This window comes from Oryzias melastigma, linkage group LG24, assembly GCF_002922805.2.
Source record: "Oryzias melastigma strain HK-1 linkage group LG24, ASM292280v2, whole genome shotgun sequence".
Taxonomy (NCBI): Eukaryota; Metazoa; Chordata; class Actinopteri; order Beloniformes; family Adrianichthyidae; genus Oryzias; species Oryzias melastigma.
The window spans coordinates 7,981,647-8,000,232 of NC_050535.1; the positions used below are offsets into that span (position 1 = coordinate 7,981,647).

Consider the following 18,586-nt stretch of genomic DNA (forward strand, 5'->3'; position numbering starts at 1 on the left):
GCAACTCTATAAATGCAATATAATGTTGGTATTTAAGACATCATGTGCTGTTCATTTTCACATAAATACCATGCTTTTATACATTTTTTTACAGAAATGTTTAATAGTATGTGATTCATCATTCAATAAACACATTTTTGTCGTTTTTTATGCTTCAAATATATTAGAAAAAACAATTTAGTGTTAATAACATTTTATTTTTATCATATTAGTCAAAAATGTTGAGTTTTGTTAGATAAATCTTCCCAGTAAAAGAAAAGAAACCTTTAATATTAAAAGGTCCCAAAAAAAAAAAAAAAAAAAAAAAATGGCGGATGGACGTTTTTTTTTTTTTTCCTTCAAACTTTGCATTGAAGAAAACCAAGATTGTTGGCGCCAGCTCTATTATGACAAAGACATATATTAATGTAGAACTTACCTCTCTGCCACAGCAGTTGAAAATTTGGCACCAGTGAAGAGATGATCGTTTTCACTCCTAAGCTTTATAATTGCTGCCGCCTGTTCTTTGGTCCCTAAAAAGATATACACTTATATATATATATATATATATATATATATATATATAAAATGCAGGATCTAGCATACGAGCCAAGACCACTTTTTAAGCACTTTTATTGTAACATTCCAGATCAAAATAATGTTAAAATGTTTCATGTAATCATCAAAACCATAAACTTGTCAGTTTACTTTTTTTTTCTTACATTAAAGGTGAAATTCTCTATGACTCTGGGTCCTGCATTTAAGTACATCACTGTTGGCAGACAAATCTTTTGGGTCGACTGCAATGCATCCTGGGATATGAGGAGCACAGAAGGACACACCAGAACAATCCTTGAAATTGGGGAAACTGTAGGGGACAGCACACAGACGGGGTTTGACCATATTTTCAAGAATTAAACAAGTTTATTTTAATTTGTCAAAAATTTGGCAATGACTGATATCACTTTTGAAACAACCATTTTTAGGCAAAAAATTTGTTTTATAGAGGTCAACAGATTGAAAAGGTTGGTTTGGTTACCCTCTAATGTAATAAAAGTTGTGATAGTTTTCAATAATCATTTTCAAGTGCAATGGTTGAAAATTTGCCCAGCTAGTTGCTTTCGCCACCAGTTTATTAATATGTAATTTCATGTAGCTTCACAAAAAACAATTAAAAACAATAATGTATTCTTCCTAAATAGTTTTTTTTTTTTTTTTTTTTGGTCTTAAAACTGAATTTGTCCATTATTATAAACCAGCAGTTCCTAATATAAAGATAACTTAGACCACACTGCTGGTTCGACTAGTTTCTGAATCGACTTCTCTTCAATCTATTATTTTAGACTGAAGGGAGCGCGGGTAATCTGTGACGTATCCAACAATCGTTTATTGTGAAAAATGGATGCCTTGACTTAATTTTTGAGGAACCATTTGGGGTTTAAAGACTTTTCTTATCTAAAATATATTTATGCTGTAAGGTGGTACCCAAGGAAGAGGATAAACAACAAAAAGATGATGATAATAATAAAATAATAATAATATGTGGAAAGAAACGTTTTAAAAATATCCAAGTTCTATCATTATCATCTCCAATTATTAAACAATAAATAAAGAAGGTGCATTATTTAAAAAAAAATGCAACAAAAAGTTAAAGTATTTTTGCATGCACACAAAATAGCCTATGTAATCATTTTTATTATTTTCTAATTGGCTGCATATTCCACTTGTTTATGTATATGGGATAGCATATACATAAATTGTATATGGGATTTATTTATTTATTTATTTATTTTTAAACTAATAACATAGTGAGGATTCTCTGCAAATTCTATCTTTTCTTGCAGGACTTAATGGTTTATTTAATTTTTCACTTAAAAAAAGAGGAAAATATATAAATATATATATTTTTAAATAAAGAAACTATAGTAAACAAATTAAACCAGATACAAGAAAATTCCTGAATGATTTGTTTTTCTTTTAAGTGAGGATATCAGATGCTTTTTAAAAAATATTTTAAAACAACAAAAGCTTGTGAGTAGGGATGTTTTAAACAATATATATAATTTTCCCATAAAACACAACATAAACTTGTATTCTAATCTACGTATGCAGACATGTTACAAAAGAAATGCTGAAAATATGGAATGAATATATATTATCCATTTTTTAAAGTTTTTTATGTGATTTTTGCATGACAATGAATAAACGCAGGCATCTATTAGATATATTTGCTCACGTAGACACATATTGGTGTCTACTGATAACCATTGCTTGAATCAGCGTTTCGAAAAGAAAAAAAAGTCAGAGTGAGACCTCTGTCTCAGATCTTGCTCGGTGCTCTTCGCGGTGTCTCTGTTGTTGCTCCTCGTGCTCTGGAGAAACTTCGTCGTCTTCGGTTCAGCTCTTTAAACATTAGAGGCAAACCATGGCCGACTCCCAGAATGACAAGTTGTTCCGGGCAGAGTACGCCAAAAGCGGCCAAGCTTCGTGCAAGAAATGCAAGGAGAAAATCGCGAAGGAGTCGCTGAGGATGGCCATCGTGGTGCAGGTAGCAGCGGTCCAAGAAACCTTCGAGGGCGGAATTATCCTTACGGATTTAATTTATTTACCAAGTAGCCTCAGCAAATGCATAAAGCCAAACATTTACTTTTAAAAACATTCATAGGTGTTGAGTAGTTCCGGCTTTGTCTGGTTTAGGCCCTCGTTAGCATTTAAATGGCTACTGAATCTTCAGCACAAAGAGGCGCTAATGCTCCAAATATATGGAATTTTCTGGATGCTCGCGGGATTTGAGGAGGAAAAATCACGGATGCAGATCAGTCTGACTCAATCTTGAAGATTCTAACACCTGCCTTTCAAAAGAGTCTGCACGACTCACAACTTTCTTCACTTTATTCGCCTTTTCTTTTAATTTATTCATTCGGAATTTTGTCTGCTCCAGGTTTCTGTACCCTCTGCAACCAAAAAGATTATTATTTTTACGTTATTCAAATGTGTTTTAAATAAATTTACACTGACTTTATTGTAATTAAATTCAACAATTTTATTTTTTATTTAAACGTAAACAGAACATAGAAGTTATAAAAAATAATTCACTATAATTCTGTAAAATGTATTAATAAAATAATAATAAATGATATATAATAATATATACAAATAATAAATAAAATAATAGGTGTAAAATTTGTTGTCAAAGTAAAAAAAATGTTGAAAACAGAATAAAGAGTTACACAAAATAAATTGAAAGAATATAAAAACGAGACATAAATACATTAAAAACAGCTTATTTTTATGTTTATAATTATAGTCAAATCAAAATAAGTATCTAAATATTAAAAAAAACAATAAAACGTAATCTCTAAATTTGACTTCGATATAGCTTTGTTTGTTTATTCTGTATTTGTTTTTGTATTAGAAACACGTTATAGGTAATTTTATATCAAAGTGTATAAAATATAAAGAAATAAAGAACAACAAAATTATGCTTAGTCACTTCAGCTCAAATGCTAAAGATCAGCTGGAAAGCCTCTTGTTTTTAATAAAACTAGACAGAAAATGTGACAAATAGAGTTTATAAAAGAAGTAGGACATGTTGACAATATGAATTATTCTAATTTGTAGTTTTTAACTGATTTTGCCATTAAAAAATACAATTTTATTGCAAAATTATTTCTCATAATAATGTCTATTTTTTATAGTTAGAAAAAGTAGGTCAAGTAGGTCCTAATTTTTCAACCATCTCAAACACCTGTCGCAGTGGAGCTTTAAGACAACGGAACAATTTTTTACAGAACAAAACCGGCAGATTCAAACTGTTCAGCTGAATATTTCCACGCCTGATGTTTTCTCTGTGTCCTGCAGTCCCCCATGTTCGATGGAAAGGTCCCACACTGGCACCACTTCTCCTGCTTCTGGCAGCGAGCCTCGGTGCAGTCCACGGCCGACGTGGGCGGCTTTTCGGACCTCCGCTGGGCGGACCAGGAAGCTGTCAAAAAAGCCATAGAGAGTGGTGGAGTGGCCGGAACAGGTGATGTCTGACGTTTAGTTATCGCTAAGTCATGTTTGTTTACTTTTTATCATTTGCTTGTGGAGTAAAACGAAGCTTCTGTCTGGCAGGAAAAGGAAACTCGGGGAGTGCGGCCAAAGGAGAAAAGACGCTGAATGACTTTGCGGTGGAGTACGCCAAATCGAACCGCAGCACGTGCAAAGGATGTCAGCAGAAAATAGAAAAGGTTTGCTCTTTGAAACCGCTCAAATGCATTGGTTGTAAATGAAAAAGCACATTTGTGACCTTCTGACCTCTCTTCCAGGATCAGATTCGCGTGTCTAAGAAAGTGGTGGACCCCGAGAAGCCTCAGCTGGGCCTGATCGACCGCTGGTACCACACCGCGTGTTTCGTGAGCAGCAGAGAGGAGCTGGCTTTCAAACCCAACTACAGCGCTGCACAGCTGAAGGGATTCAATGCGCTGCGGGCGGAGGACAAGGAGGAGCTGAAGAAGAGGCTTCCTGCTGTAAAAACTGAGGGGTAAAAAGTTCTAAATGTTTGACTTAGAGCAGAGGTGTCAACCAAAACGTACCTTAGGTCGCGGGCCGAACAGGATAAACATTTATTGAACATTAAAGGTAATTTTTTTAAACTTTAAAATCTTAACTTTTTAACATAATTATGAGCTAGATATGTAGCATTACCTGTGTTAATGCTAGTGTGAATGCTGTAAGTGGAATTTGGCAGCTGAAAATGTGGAAATTGATCGTTAAAAAATGCTAAAGCTGATAGCTGAAAATGCTAAAGCTGATACCCAGCAAAAATATTAGCTAAATGCCAAATTAGCCTAAAATTCTGGGAAAAAAAGCTTAGGTTAGCCAAAACAGGTAGCATGTAGCTAAAACAAAAAAAACTAAACTTCAAAATACAGTAAAAACAGGAAAAAATGTCTGCTAAAAAAATCTAGCATGTTGCTGAAAAATCGTTAAACTTCAAAATAGCTTAAAAAACGTGATTAGCCAAAACAGCTAGCATGTAAATATTATTTAAACTTCCAAACAATATAAAAAAACGAAAAAGGGCTAAATTAGCCAAAACAGCTAGCACGTAGCTAAAATATTAGCTAAACTCCACAATAGCCTAAAGGAATCTCAGTAAATGCCAAAATAATCCAAAAAGCTAACAGAATGCCAATTTTTAAAACTTTAAAACTGTAACTTTTTAACAGGAATTATAAATAACAAAACGGCAGGAATATTTTTTCAGAATAAATGAGCTTAAACCTTAAATAACTTTCAATATTTTACTCTCTATAAAAATACAATTTTGTCAAAATTATACAAGTTAGAAAAGAGCGCAAGGTAACATCGGGCCATAAAAGACAAAAAATAAAATGATCTGGAGGGCCGGATAGAATTACCCGGAGGGCCGGATCCGGCCCCCGGGCCTTGACTTTGACACATGTGACTTAGAGGCTCCTCAGGACTCTCAGACTTAGTTTGGTCTAGAATTCGTCTCATCTCCTCTGTTGTTCCCACCTAAAACCTCTGCCTCTCCCATCGGCCTGCAGCGCAGAAAAATGGCCTTGAAGGCGTCCCTGAACGCCGTCATGGTGTACGCGTACAGGAAGGGGTTCACGGCGGAGTTGGCGTGGGACAGGATGATGGTGGTGAGCAGCAGCTCCAGCGGGACGGGGCACTTTGGGCAAAGCAGGAGGAAGCAGTTGATGACGTGGAGCGGAATCCAGCAGACGGTGAAGAGGAAGAGGACGAGGAAGAGCGACGTGGCCATCTTCATCTCCCTGCGCATGGTGGCCGCCGTCCTGCTCTGCCGCTCCCCGCCTTTCTCTGTAGCGATGCGCCTCATCTGCTGCTTCACCGTGAGGAAGATCTGGGCGTAGATGAGGAACATGATGACGAGAGGCGCGAGCACGCATGCAAAGAAGTTGAAGTAGACCATGTAGGTCATGTCCACCACCAAAACGAAGAAGCAGTAGCTGGAATCTGGCGGCTTCTTGTGCCAGCCCATCAGCGGGACTAACCCGATGAGGCAGGCTAGCAGCCACGTGCTGAGGATCACCATCAGGGCGTTCCGAGGCGTCATCAGGACGCGGTAGCGCAGCGGCATGAAGATGGCGACGTAGCGCTCCACCGCCACAGCCAGCAGGCTGAAGATGGAGCTCTGAGTGAACATTATCAGCACGCTGAGCATCAACAGACACAGGTAGAAGTTGTAGCGCGGCAGACCGACGTCAGTCAGGATGGCGCAGGGGATGGCGATGGTTCCCACGCAGATGTCCGCCACCGCCAGAGAGACCAAGAAGTAGTTGGTGACCGTGCGCATCTTCCGGTTCAGACCGACGGCGGCGCAGACCAGGAGGTTCCCCAAAGTGGAGCACAGGGCGATCACAAGCTCGGCCACCATGTAAGGCACGTTTGGGTGCATCACCGGGTCAGCCGGCGGCGCCGACGGAGGGGAGGTGGCGGCGGAGAGACGGTTTGTGTAGTTAGGAAGATGCTGAAGCGAGGAGTTGCTGGTTTGTTGGAAAAAAAGAAGTGGCGCATCTTCGTTTTCCATAATTTTCCTAAAAGAGATGGAAAAAAAATGACAGGAAATTCTTCAAAACTTCTCACCAATTGGCTCCACTTACCTCTCAAGGATTCATCATCGACCCCGACTCAGAAAACCCGACATCCCTCTGCTCTTTTATTCACGTCGTCCAGATGGTCATTTATGGTGTTGAGGTGTCACGGGGGCGCTCTGGCCCCCAGGGGCGCTCAGACGTGTCTCGACTCGCTTGTTTGTGTCCGAGTCTCCTCCATCAGGAGAGGTGTCGCATGCGGACTTGTTTGTTCTTCATCGTGGCCGTCACCTTCATCCCTGGGCGCCTCATTTGGGTCCTTAATGGGACGTCTTGTTTGGATTTTTGGAAAATGAATGCTTGAGTTTGTTCAGAGAACTGGTCTTCTTTCCATAGACTCAATATTTTCAAGCTCGTCTAACACATATTTTCACAAACGACAACAAAAAAATATGAAGAATAAAGAAGCATTTAGACGGGGGTTCTGCAACCTGCGGCTTTGGATTCTCATCAGAGTCTTTTATTATTGATTGATTAATTCATTGGTTTATTTAAAGCATAGATTGTGGAAAAATACAGGACAAAACACACAAATATTTCAAACTCAGTACAGAAATAAGGAAATGTGTTGATTTAAAAAATAGAAAACAAAAGCAAAACACCCTCATGTCACATTTGGTTCAATCATTTTCGTAATTATTAACTAAAGTCAAGTAGAGTTTGGTTGCTCGAAAAGGAATGGGAAGAAGCGAACTTACATTATCGAACCCCTACTTATTTTATCAATGAAAAGTAAAAAAAAACCTAAATGTTAAAAGTAACTATAAAGTGAGAAAGTAGTAAAGGGGGAAAAAGTATACTAACTCAAACTTTAACTCATTTATAAACAGTTGAAGGACGGTGTGTGTCACAAGTCAAATTACAACATTTTATTGAGCAAATTTTTTTATTTTTGAAAATTAAGGGATTTTAAGTGTGTTCAAAAATATGGCAGGGTCACTTAATTAGCTTTAATTTAATTTCGTTTTGTTAGATTTACATTTCTGCAGAGATGCACCAACAACAGTGAATTAATTATTTTTATTTAATCACTGCTGACATTTAACTTGGTGCTACTACTTTTGCTGCATTGAGATGATCATATATCACAGGGCGTCTTTTATTTTGAAAGGAACTTCTATCAAAAGTAAAAAAAAGGTTATTTCCTTTTAATGTTTGTGTTTTACTCATGCAAAATAAACAGCAGTTCATTTATGTTTATCATAGTAGTAACAATAGTAGAAATACAAATTAGGGCTGCCACAAGCAGTAAACAAATCGACGACTAGTTGAATAGTCGATTAGTTACTTTATATTAAATGGAGTCAGAGTGTAGCAGTGGCGGGCCGTGCATTTCACATCTAGGCCTTCAGTAGCGCTCCATCTGAATCAATCCAACCCTCATTAACTATTTTATGGCAATAAAACTTCTACTGCAGGTACAGCTGCCACACACACACCAAAAGCATAAAAAATAACCTGATAAAATTTCAATATTATGTAGGGAGATAGCAAAATTTTACTCACCAAAAATACAGATTATTTAAACACAAAATCCATCCTTTCTATCCTCAAGAAGATTTCAATCACTCTGTCATGCATAATCCGTGCGTTTCACAGATAGAAAGTGTTCCATGGCTGTGATAAGCTGGAAAAGGCTGCATGCGGGAAATGTTCTGGTATTCCTGAAGCCTCTTGTGGTCCAGGAGGGAGACAAAGTTTTTGTGATCGATCAAGGTCTGTGTCTGGAAAATAATATTGTCGGTAGTGCGCACGAGGATTTTGCGCTGCATGCGCCCGCAGTGCGTTCAGGGGCCTCGTAAATTTCAGCTTCACTCCCGCTCAACGGAGTCACGGAACTCCTTTACCCGTGCCAGACAAAACTGTGCCACAACTTTACCCAGACATTCATTTTCCACCAAAAATCAGACGATGAGACGCTTTCCACTGGTAACATCTTCAAACCTGACACGCCGCTCCTCGGCACCTGTGTCCGTCAGCAGAACCAGAGCGAGCTGCGAGCTGTCCAATCAAAGCTCGTGAAAATCCTGACGTTTCCGTGGGCCTTCTAGCTGGCCTAGCACGTGGTCTCCTCCAGATCTGATTGGTTGAAGCAACAGTTTGGTCGACAATTATTTTATGCTACAGGGCCCGCAGAACTGATTGTGAAGGCCTTCGGGCAGATTTCTTTGACCCTAGCAACAAATGGTGCTGCAATGTGATTGGTTAATGCTTAAATAGGAAAATACACGTCTGGAAGCAGCGCAGCCAGGGAGACAGCAATGAAAGGACGAAGACAGAGCATTTGGAATTATAGAATACGTATTCACGGAAATAAATAATAATTAATATCAGTCTGTGATTCAGATATTTTTAGGCCAGCAGAGAAGGCCTTGCAGGCCCTGACGGCCCACCACTGGAGTGTAGTAAAGTTAAACGTTATATTGACGTCTGCTAGCTTTTTGGACTAATTTGGTATTTTTTTCGGCTATTTTAGAGTTTAGCTAATATTTCAGTTGCATGCTAGCTGTTTTGGCCAATTTAGTTTTCTTTTAAGGATATTTTGAAGTTTAGCGAATATTTTAGCTACATGCTAGCTATTTTTGCTAATTTAGGATTTTTTCAGTTTTTTAGTCAAGTTTATAGTTTAGCTAATATTTCAACAGCATGCTAGCTGTTTTAGCTAATTTAGCTTTTTTTAAGGATATTTCGAAGTTTAGCTAATCTTTTAGCTACATGCTAGCTATTTTTGCTAATTTCTTTTTTTCAGTTTTTTAGGAAAGATTATAGTTTAGCTAATATTTCAGCACGATGCTAGCTATTTTGGCTAATTTAGGATATTTTCAGGTTTTTAGTCTAATTTGGAGTCTAGCTAATATTTTTAGCTGCATGCTAGCTGTTTTGGCTAATTTAGTTTTTTTTCTCGTTTTTTTAGGTTTATTTGGCATTTAACTAATATTTTAGCTGGCTATCGGCTGCATCATCTTCAGCTATCAGCTCTAGCCTCTTCAGCGGCCAAATTCAGCTTACAGCATTCACACTAGCATTATTGCCTGTAATGACATATATCTAGTTTTAATTAGTTTAAAGCTAATAATGGTTAAGATGTGTGTTTTTCCTCCAGTTTGCTCATTACCATATTAGTCGACTAATCCTAAAAAATAATCCGTGATTAGTCGACCATTCAAATAATCCTTTGTGGCAGCACTAATGCAAATCAGTATCTTATTTTTTTAAAGCGTGAAGGAAGACTTTGTGGCTCCTCCTGGGTTTTAGCCAGTGAAAAAAATCAACCCAAAAGGCTCTTTCAGAGTTGAAGGTTGCAGACCCCTGAATTAGGAAAATGTTCTGCAAAACCCTTAAGTTATTTTCCATCCCTTTACTGTCAATTTGACAGCAGAAAAATGCATACCAACGTTGGATTATTTTTATTTGTAGATAACCCAGATATAGAAGTACATCTGTAATTTGGTTTAGCCCTTTGACAGTATGTGAGAACTGGACTGAGTATTTCCTCCCCCTTGTGTTCTAAACAGGAAGTACCTGCTGGTTCCAAGAAGCCAAACTCCCACAAACTTCAATGGAGAAATATATTGCTGGTCAATAAATTTGTCTGAAGAATCTTTTTTTTTTCTTTACATGATATATATTTTTAATTGAACTGACCAATCTGATGCCCCGAAAATCTGAAATGGGGTTCCTCCTGTTACATTTTGTAGCTTGAAGGTCCAGGACAGACTATAAAAAATGTTTACTTGCAGGCAGTTTTTATTCTTTCTTTTTTATTATTATTAATTGTATATTATTTGTGTTCTGTAACCATGAAAATAAATATAGATTTTTGTTTCTGCATTTGCAGAAAACGTCCAGGTGACGAGTTGGACGGCGTTTCAAAGAAGCTGAAGCAAGAAGAGGAGGAGGAGAATAAAAAGCTGGTGGAGAATCTAAAGGTGCTTTTTTATTTTTTATAGGATTATTTTGGTTTTCTTTGTAGATCAAAGATTGAATGTGTCTTTGCTGCAGAATCAAAGCCAGCTAATTTGGGGGATTAAGGACAAACTCAGGAAACACTGCTCAACCAACGACATGAAGGAGCTGCTGATCGCAAACGGTCAGGACGTTCCTTCCGGAGAGTCCAACGTAAGAAAAACTCACCGATGAAAAATCTTTCGCTGCACACATCTCTGTTGACTGACGGCAGGTTTTAAACTCAGGTGGTCGACAGAGTGGCGGACGGGATGGCGTTCGGAGCTCTGGAGGCCTGTAAGGAGTGCCAAGGTCAGCTTGTGTTTAAAGGGGATGCGTATTACTGTACAGGAGACATTTCCGCCTGGACTAAGTGTGTGTTCAAAACGACGACGCCCCCACGTAAAGATTGGATCATCCCAAAGGTACATCCCTGTTTTGATCCTGTATACATAACTTGGGCTGTAGATATTCATATTAATCTTTTAACACCGCACCGCTTTTCTCCTCCAGAATTATCATGTTAATGGTTGAAAAGTATTTTAAAGATTTAGTGTTTAAGCATCACCGACCCTCAGGTGTTAAAGGGTTAATCTATCTGACTGGCTTTTATATTTATGTTTTGTATCGGTTATATATAAATTAAAATAATAACCGGAGATCAGAATGTACAAAGCATAATAAATCATTTAAATCATCAATTAAATATGTGTATTTTTTCTTTTTTTTAATGTACAAAATGCATTTAGTAGCTTTATTTTGAAATATGAGAGCCAACATTTTATTTTGAAAAATTAATTAACTTCCTGTGACAGTACCATATGTGGTTTGTTTAGTTTATACACTTAAATCCAACAATATTCTGCATTTTAGAACACTAATTTGTGTTAATCGATTTATTTTAATGATTTTTCTATTAGAAAAAACAACATACATTCCTATGAAACTTGCTTTACATTAATGACTCTACCAATGGAAAATAATCCACATACATATATATTTTTGTTGATGTTTGATAGTTGATTTATATTAATGATTTTTTTTTTTATAATGAAAAATAACCTGTGCATCTCAACGCTTCTAAAACTTTGGATTTTCAGGAGTTCCATGAAGTTCCCTTTTTGAAAAAGTTCAAGTTCAAGCGTCAAGACCGAGTTTATCCCAAAGAAGCTCCGACCCAAACAGTGACGACAGCCAAAGGTGAACCTCTGCCGAGTGGATCTGGAGCTCTGAAGGAGCCGCTGCCAGAAGGAGCACCTTCAGGTGGGATGGAGGGTTCTTCTAGCACATTTGTAACAAACTGGTTTGGAGGAAAAATGATTTTAAAAATGGTCTTGTTGACTTTTAGATAAACCTTTGACCGGAATGAAACTGCTGGCTGTTGGAAAACTGTCTAAGAACAAGGAGGAGCTGAAGGCCGAAGTGGAGGAAATGGGTGGAAAGATCACCGGCACAGCCAACAAGGCGTCTCTCTGCCTCAGCACTAAAAGTGAGTGACAGTAGAGCAGCAACCTCTAACTCTGAAAGAGACTAGAACCCAACGAGAGCCGCAAAGTCCCACTTTATTATTTAAAAATGCACAATATTTATCTTTTGTTTTTTTTGTTTTGGCAATTTAGCATTTTTTGAAATTAAATTTAGTTTTTAAAAATTATAGTAATGGAATTACAACAGTGTCTTTATGTTTTTATTAGGGCTGCCATGATTAGTCGACTAATCTACTGTTAAAATAGTCGACGACTAATTTAAATGTTGATTCATCGTTACTTTATTTTATATGAAGTCGGAGTGTAGTAAAGTTGACAATTATAATGCTATTATGAAAGAATTGTTTGACTATTTTTTCATTTATTACGGATTTTTAGGCTATTTCAGACTTCAGCTAATATTTTAGCTACATGCTAGCTATTTTGGCTAACTTTGGATTTTTTCAGTTTCAGTTTTTTAGGATAATTTGGAGTTTAGCTAATATTTCAGCTACATGCTAGCTTTTTTGGCTCATTTGGGCTTTTTTCGGTGTTTTAGGCTAATTTGGAGTTTAACTAATATGTTAGCTGGCTATCAGCTTCAGTGTTTTCAGCTATCATCTTCAACGTTTTCAGCTATCAGCTTCAGCGTTTTCAGCTATCAGCTTAAGCGTTTTTAGCTATCAGCTTAAGCGTTTTTAGCTATCAGCTTCAGTGTGTTCAGCTATCAGCTTCAGCGTTTTCAGCTATCAGCTTGAACATTTTCAGCTATCATCTTCAACGTTTTCAGCTATCAGCTTCAACGTTTTCAGCTATCAGTTTCAGCGTTTTCCGCTATGAGCTTCAGTGTTTCAGCTATCAATTTCAGCATCTTCAGCAGCCAAATTCAGCTTACAGCATTCACACGAGCATTATTGAAGGTAATGCTATATATATATCTGGATTTTAGTTAGTTTAAGGCTAATTATGATTAAAATCTGTGCTTTCCATCCAATGTGCGCATTACCCAATTTGTCGACTAATCGGAAAAAAACAACCGTCGATTAGTTGATTAAAATAATCATTTCTGGCAGCACTAGTTTCTATATATAACAGTTGTAATTTATTTTACTTTTGACATCAGCGTACATCAGTTCCTTTAAAAATAAAACCCAGTCTGTCAAAAAAGGTCCTCCTGCTGAAGCAGCTTTGAAATTTTTTATGTTTCTGATTTTAGTGTTTTTTGTTTGTTTTTTTAACCTAAAAAATATACAAAATTTTAGAGGAATCTATCATTTAAAAAAACATTCAGAAAACCCTGAGTTTTTATTGAAAACACACGACTCTAAATCATTTTTAATAATTTAAAACCACATTTATTCAAAATTTTAACCACTTTAGTGTAATTTACCAAAATAAAAACTTTTATTTGACTCACAATAAATTAAAAACACAAATTAAAATAACAATTCTATAGGATTTCTGACTGTAAATTAAACTTTTTTCTTAGTTGCTCGACATGTTAAAAATCTAATGAAAAAACTTTACTAACTAATCTCTTATTTATTCAACCGTTAGCATTTTTCATTAAAGCTGCGAGCGTTCTCCACTTTAACCCGTTCTCTGTTCTCATTTGTTCAGAGGAAGTAGAGAAAATGGGAAAAAAGATGGAGGAAATTCGGGACGCAGGAGTGCGCGTAGTCTCCGAGGACTTCCTCCGGGACATCAAGTCTTCCGACAAAGCTCTCCAGGAGCTGGTCTCTCTGCACGCCATCTCAACGTGGGGCGCCGAGGTTAAAGTAGAGCCCCAGGCGCCCGCTCCAGCCTCCAAGTCTGGAGCTCTTGCTGCCAAGAGCACTGGTAGAGTGACGGAGGAAGAAGGTAAAATCCTCCTCTGCAGAAGTCCTGGAAGACCTCTCAGCTTTTATCTGAACTCTACCATACGATCTGTACAGGTGGCAGCAAATCCAAGAAAATGAAGCTGACGGTTAAAGGTGGAGCTGCCGTGGACCCAGACTCAGGTTTGACGGATTTCCTGGATGTAGTTTAGTTTTTTCCTCCTTCTTTATTGAATCATGTTTGTTTTTAGGTCTGGAAAACAGCGCTCACGTCCTGGAACAGAGCGGGAAGATGTACAGCGCCACTCTGGGCCTGGTGGACATCGTCAGAGGAACTAACTCCTACTATAAGCTGCAGCTGCTTGAGGACGACCTGCATAAAAGGTCGACTTTCCTAAGATGTGTGCACGCTTTCCACCTTTAATGTTTTATTAGATTCCTCATCTCAGTCGTCATTTATCTGTTTGAAGGTACTGGGTGTTCCGGTCGTGGGGCCGAGTGGGCACCACCATCGGAGGAAACAAACTGGACAAATTCCACGACAAGAACTCGGCTCTGGATAATTTCCTTACCGTTTATAAGGAAAAGACGGGAAACGAATGGGGCTCGTCTAACTTTATCAAATATCCCACTAAGTTCTACCCTCTGGAGATCGACTATGGACAGGTGGGGAAGCATAAACCGCCACACCATGTTGGATGATGGTTAGATTGTTAAGGTGGACTTTTTTTTTTTTTTTTGCAGGATGAGGAAGCCGTGAAGAGACTGACGGCCTCTGCCGGCACCAAATCCAAGCTTGCCAAACCCGTTCAGGAGCTGATTAAGATGATCTTTGATGTGGAGAGCATGAAGAAGGCCATGGTGGAGTTTGAAGTAAGGACTCTGAGCTTTTTTCTCCTTTTGGAAGCGGTATTTTTTTGTTAAATTGAGCTAATTTCTGTCTGCAGATCGACCTCCAGAAAATGCCTCTGGGCAAGCTGAGTAAGAGACAAATCCAGAGCGCCTACGCTCTCCTCACTGAAGTCCAGCAGGTAGGTTGTCCCTCAAAGGGGAGCCGGAAGTCTTCTCCTGTGGAGGCATTTTTCCAAACTTTAGCCATAATTTTTTTTGTTTTTTTTGCGATCTCATGCAGGCTGTGTCAGACTGCGTGCCCGAAGCACAGATCCTGGATCTCTCCAACCGTTTCTACACACTCATACCTCACGACTTTGGCATGAAAAAGCCTCCACTACTCAACAGCTTGGATTACATTCAAGTAAGTTCATGATTTTTCTCCCAGTAGATCCAAAGAAGCAGAATTTAAAATGACTTTTCTGTCTAGGCTAAAGTGGAGATGTTGGACAACCTGTTGGACATCGAAGTGGCTTACAGTCTGCTGAGAGGAGGAGCTCAGGACAACGAACACGATCCCATCGATATCAACTACGAGAAACTCAAAACCAAGATCGAGGTAACGGATCCCGCTCTTAAACTCACTTTTTTCTTATTAACTTATGCTACATACAGTAGCAGACTTAGCAGTTTGGGGGGCCCATGCTATTTATTTATTTTTTATTCATACCTAGGGTAAAACATTGAACAACTTCCTCACTGGAAAAATGACTAAAATGATTAGAATCAAATATATTAATTTGCTACTAAAAGCTGCTGAATTCGCCCAAATTATATCCACCCCCCTAAAGCAAAAATCAGAATTAAAAAATGGCCTATTAAACTGGAAACGGCCTAGTTTGTCAACATCGTCTCTGTTACCTAACTTACGATTCTCTCAACATCCTGTTGACTGGAATATACCATTGCTTCAGAGGAACGGGGGAGGACGAAACTCTTCCACATGATCCCTCTTATGCCAGTTTTAGGGATTTGGGGGGTTTTTTGTACCCGAGTTTAATAAAAAATAAGCGTAAAATTTATTACATAAAATGTAACAAACTTTTACCATATGGTGTTCACACTTAATATCTGCGCACGTACTCAAAGTTGGAAGAGGCTTACTGCAAAAATATCAAAGCAGTGCAAATTTAGCCTTTTCTATTAAGACGTCAACACCAAATCTGGGTCCCTGATTGGTCAAAGTTTGACTTGTTTTACTTTTTGACACACGGAGCTCAAAATCGGATTTTAAAAGTTGCGTGCCGACGTAAGTGTGTTTACATACTCTTTTCATTGAAAGCGGTGACTCAAATGTGCACCTCCGAGCCCGGCGTGAATGTAGCATCACTCACATGCACCTGTTTTGGGTTCCCCGGGCCCGTGGAGGGTCCTAAACAGGGGTGACGTATGCTGACACTTTACTTATCAGTTTCAAGTACTGCCCCTTATTGACCGTGTGCAACATGTACCGTATTTTCCAGAGTATAAGTCGCAGTTTTTTTTTCATAGTTTAGCCAGGAGTGCGACCTGTACTCAAGAGGAACTTGTGTAAGGTTTTCCTCGTCTTGATTGGACAGTTTTTGCTCCTGCGATGTATACTCCTGAAAGTACGATAGTGACAGGTCGAGTTCACCGAAAAGTCTACGAGATTGACTTTTCCTGCAGGCCCCGGATTTAAGTTTACCCATTTTCCACCCGTAAGAGCATTTGAACTAATACTTTGTTCTCTGTGATGTTTGCTCCACAGGTTGTTGACAAGTCATCCCAGGAGGCGGAGGTCATCACCCAGTATGTGAAGAACACCCATGCTGCTACGCACAACACATACACTCTGGAAGTACAAGAGGTGAGTTCCTTTAGCACAAAAGATGCTTTGAAGCTACTTTCAATTGGGCTGAATTGATAAGAATCAACTCTTGGTTTTTTTTTTTTTTTAGATTTTCAAAATTGGCCGAGAAGGAGAGCGCCAACGCTTCCGACCCTTCGAGGAGCTTCACAACAGACAGTTGTTGTGGCACGGCTCTCGCACAACAAACTACGCCGGCATCATGTCTCAGGGTCTCCGCATTGCTCCTCCTGAAGCTCCAGTGGTGAGTGTTTTCTGTCCCCAACTGAGGTGGGGAAAGCGCTGTCGTGTGTTTCATTTTAATTTGTATCTTCTTGTATCTAGACCGGTTACATGTTCGGTAAAGGTGTGTACTTCGCCGACATGGTGTCCAAGAGTGCAAACTACTGTCACACCTCGCAGTCGGATCCCGTCGGCCTCATACTGCTGGCAGAGGTGGCGTTAGGAAACATGTAAGTGAAGGTTGGAAGGTTATCGTCTTTAAGGAAATTTCCCTTCTCATTCTTTTCATCTTTTATAATGCAGGCATGAGCTGAAGAAAGCCAGTCACATCACAAAATTGCCAAAAGGAAAGCACAGTGTTAAAGGTGAGACTTGGACTTGACGAAATTCAGCAGAAATTGTCTTTTTCTTATTTTAAATTCTTATAAATTCTTATGTTAAATTGAAACTGTGATATGTTTAAGAATTTTTTTGGGAGTTTTGCATTTCATTTGTGCTGCTTTAACTCTTTTCTTTCAGGTCTGGGTAGAACCGCTCCTGATCCAAATGCGACTGTCACTTTGGACGGAGTGCAAGTGCCTCTGGGAAAAGGAGTCCAAACAAACATAGATGATACAAGCCTACTGTACAACGAGTATCCTTTAACATTTATCTTTTGTTATGTCTTTTACCACTATCTTTTTGCTTTTTTTTAAGGTTATTTTCAGCTAAATGAGTATTTAAAGGTTAAATTAATGGAGTCGTTCCACACAATGATTCGCTATCACTTCATTGATCATATCTGCTTTCCTTAACCACCTTTTCCTCCAGATACATCGTGTATGATGTAGCGCAGGTCAACATGAAGTATCTTTTGAAGATCAAGTTTAACTACCAGACATCCTTGTGGTGAAAAGAGCTTTGAACAAACAAAAAAGGTCGACTGTGATTTCCACCCGGGCTTCTTCATCTGCAACAATGTGAAAAAAATCTGAAACCTTTTGTCACTTTACTGCTTTTCTTTTTGGTTAAGTTTCAGTCATCATTAGATAGATAAAGCCTGTACGGATAAAGGACTGAAAGCATCACGGTTATAATAGTTGTAATAGTTCTGGAAAAGATTTAGAAACTTTCAAACTAGAATACACGGTTTCCTCTCGTCTAAGAGCACGTTTTAGTTTCCAGTCTGCTCACCCATGCAAAAATGACCTCTAAACTGCATGTTTTGTAGAAAAGGAGTTAATAAAGTTTTGAATGTGTTGACTTGTTTCTCTATCTTACAGTTTCAGGTCATTCTCCTCACTTAAAAATATTAAGCTGTACATCTGTAGTGTTAAAGCTGAACTGACATCCTGATGTTTTCCTCTTATTTTTTATACTTAAATACAATAAAAAGGTGTCTCTGAAAATTGATTATTTTCTTTATTTGAGACTTTGTTTTTCAAGATTGTAAAGAACAAAACATTTTTTTCTTTTTTCATTATCAATTTTAATTGTTCCAGGTTGGGAGTTATGTCATGCAAATCTTAGACAACCTGACACTTAAGGAGTCATCATTTGCTTTTCTCGTCCACTTGAAAATCTTTTGGAAAAGAGGTATTTCTAAAAGAGTTTTTACTTTATCAGATTTTTAGTGAACCGGCTGAACTTTTTCTCTACATCAAAGGCTATATTTGTCTAGCGACATTTGTGTATGTAATATTTGCAGCATTTATTTTTAGGTTGTGCACTAATAATTACACAAAATAACTGCAAAAGAGCTATTTAAAAATCAAATGTAGAAAAAACATATTTAAAGTAGCAGAGAATGTTTTGAAACTTTTTATTAAAAGT

At 38.1% G+C, this 18,586-nt stretch overlaps 1 protein-coding gene across 1 annotated transcript; it reads left to right on the forward strand.

Annotated features, from left to right (window-relative positions):
* The first annotated feature begins 2,274 nt into the window (after positions 1-2,274).
* On the forward strand, positions 2,275-18,166 carry parp1 (poly (ADP-ribose) polymerase 1). The gene is made up of 23 exons (XM_024291597.2): positions 2,275-2,527; positions 3,841-4,006; positions 4,096-4,211; positions 4,290-4,504; positions 10,444-10,534; positions 10,608-10,724; positions 10,799-10,975; positions 11,651-11,813; positions 11,899-12,039; positions 13,637-13,876; positions 13,951-14,016; positions 14,085-14,217; positions 14,304-14,499; positions 14,578-14,706; positions 14,781-14,864; positions 14,966-15,088; positions 15,155-15,283; positions 16,454-16,552; positions 16,644-16,796; positions 16,877-17,004; positions 17,078-17,139; positions 17,294-17,408; positions 17,585-18,166. Exons 1-23 carry the CDS (start codon positions 2,405-2,407, stop codon positions 17,664-17,666), a joined length of 3,048 nt encoding a protein of 1,015 aa, XP_024147365.1. The 5' UTR covers positions 2,275-2,404; the 3' UTR covers positions 17,667-18,166.
* The last annotated feature ends 420 nt before the right edge of the window (positions 18,167-18,586 follow it).

What these genes read in the sequence shown, in the direction of transcription:
- parp1 (XM_024291597.2), top strand. Translation starts at nt 2,405, where the DNA reads ATGGCCGACTCCCAGAATGACAAGTTGTTCCGGGCAGAGTACGCCAAA. An exon ending in GTCAGCAGAAAATAGAAAAG is followed by an intron (nt 4,212 to 4,289) that starts GTTTGCTCTTTG and finishes CCTCTCTTCCAG; the next exon opens with GATCAGATTCGCGTGTCTAA. An exon ending in TCTCTGCCTCAGCACTAAAA is followed by an intron (nt 12,040 to 13,636) that starts GTGAGTGACAGT and finishes TCATTTGTTCAG; the next exon opens with AGGAAGTAGAGAAAATGGGA.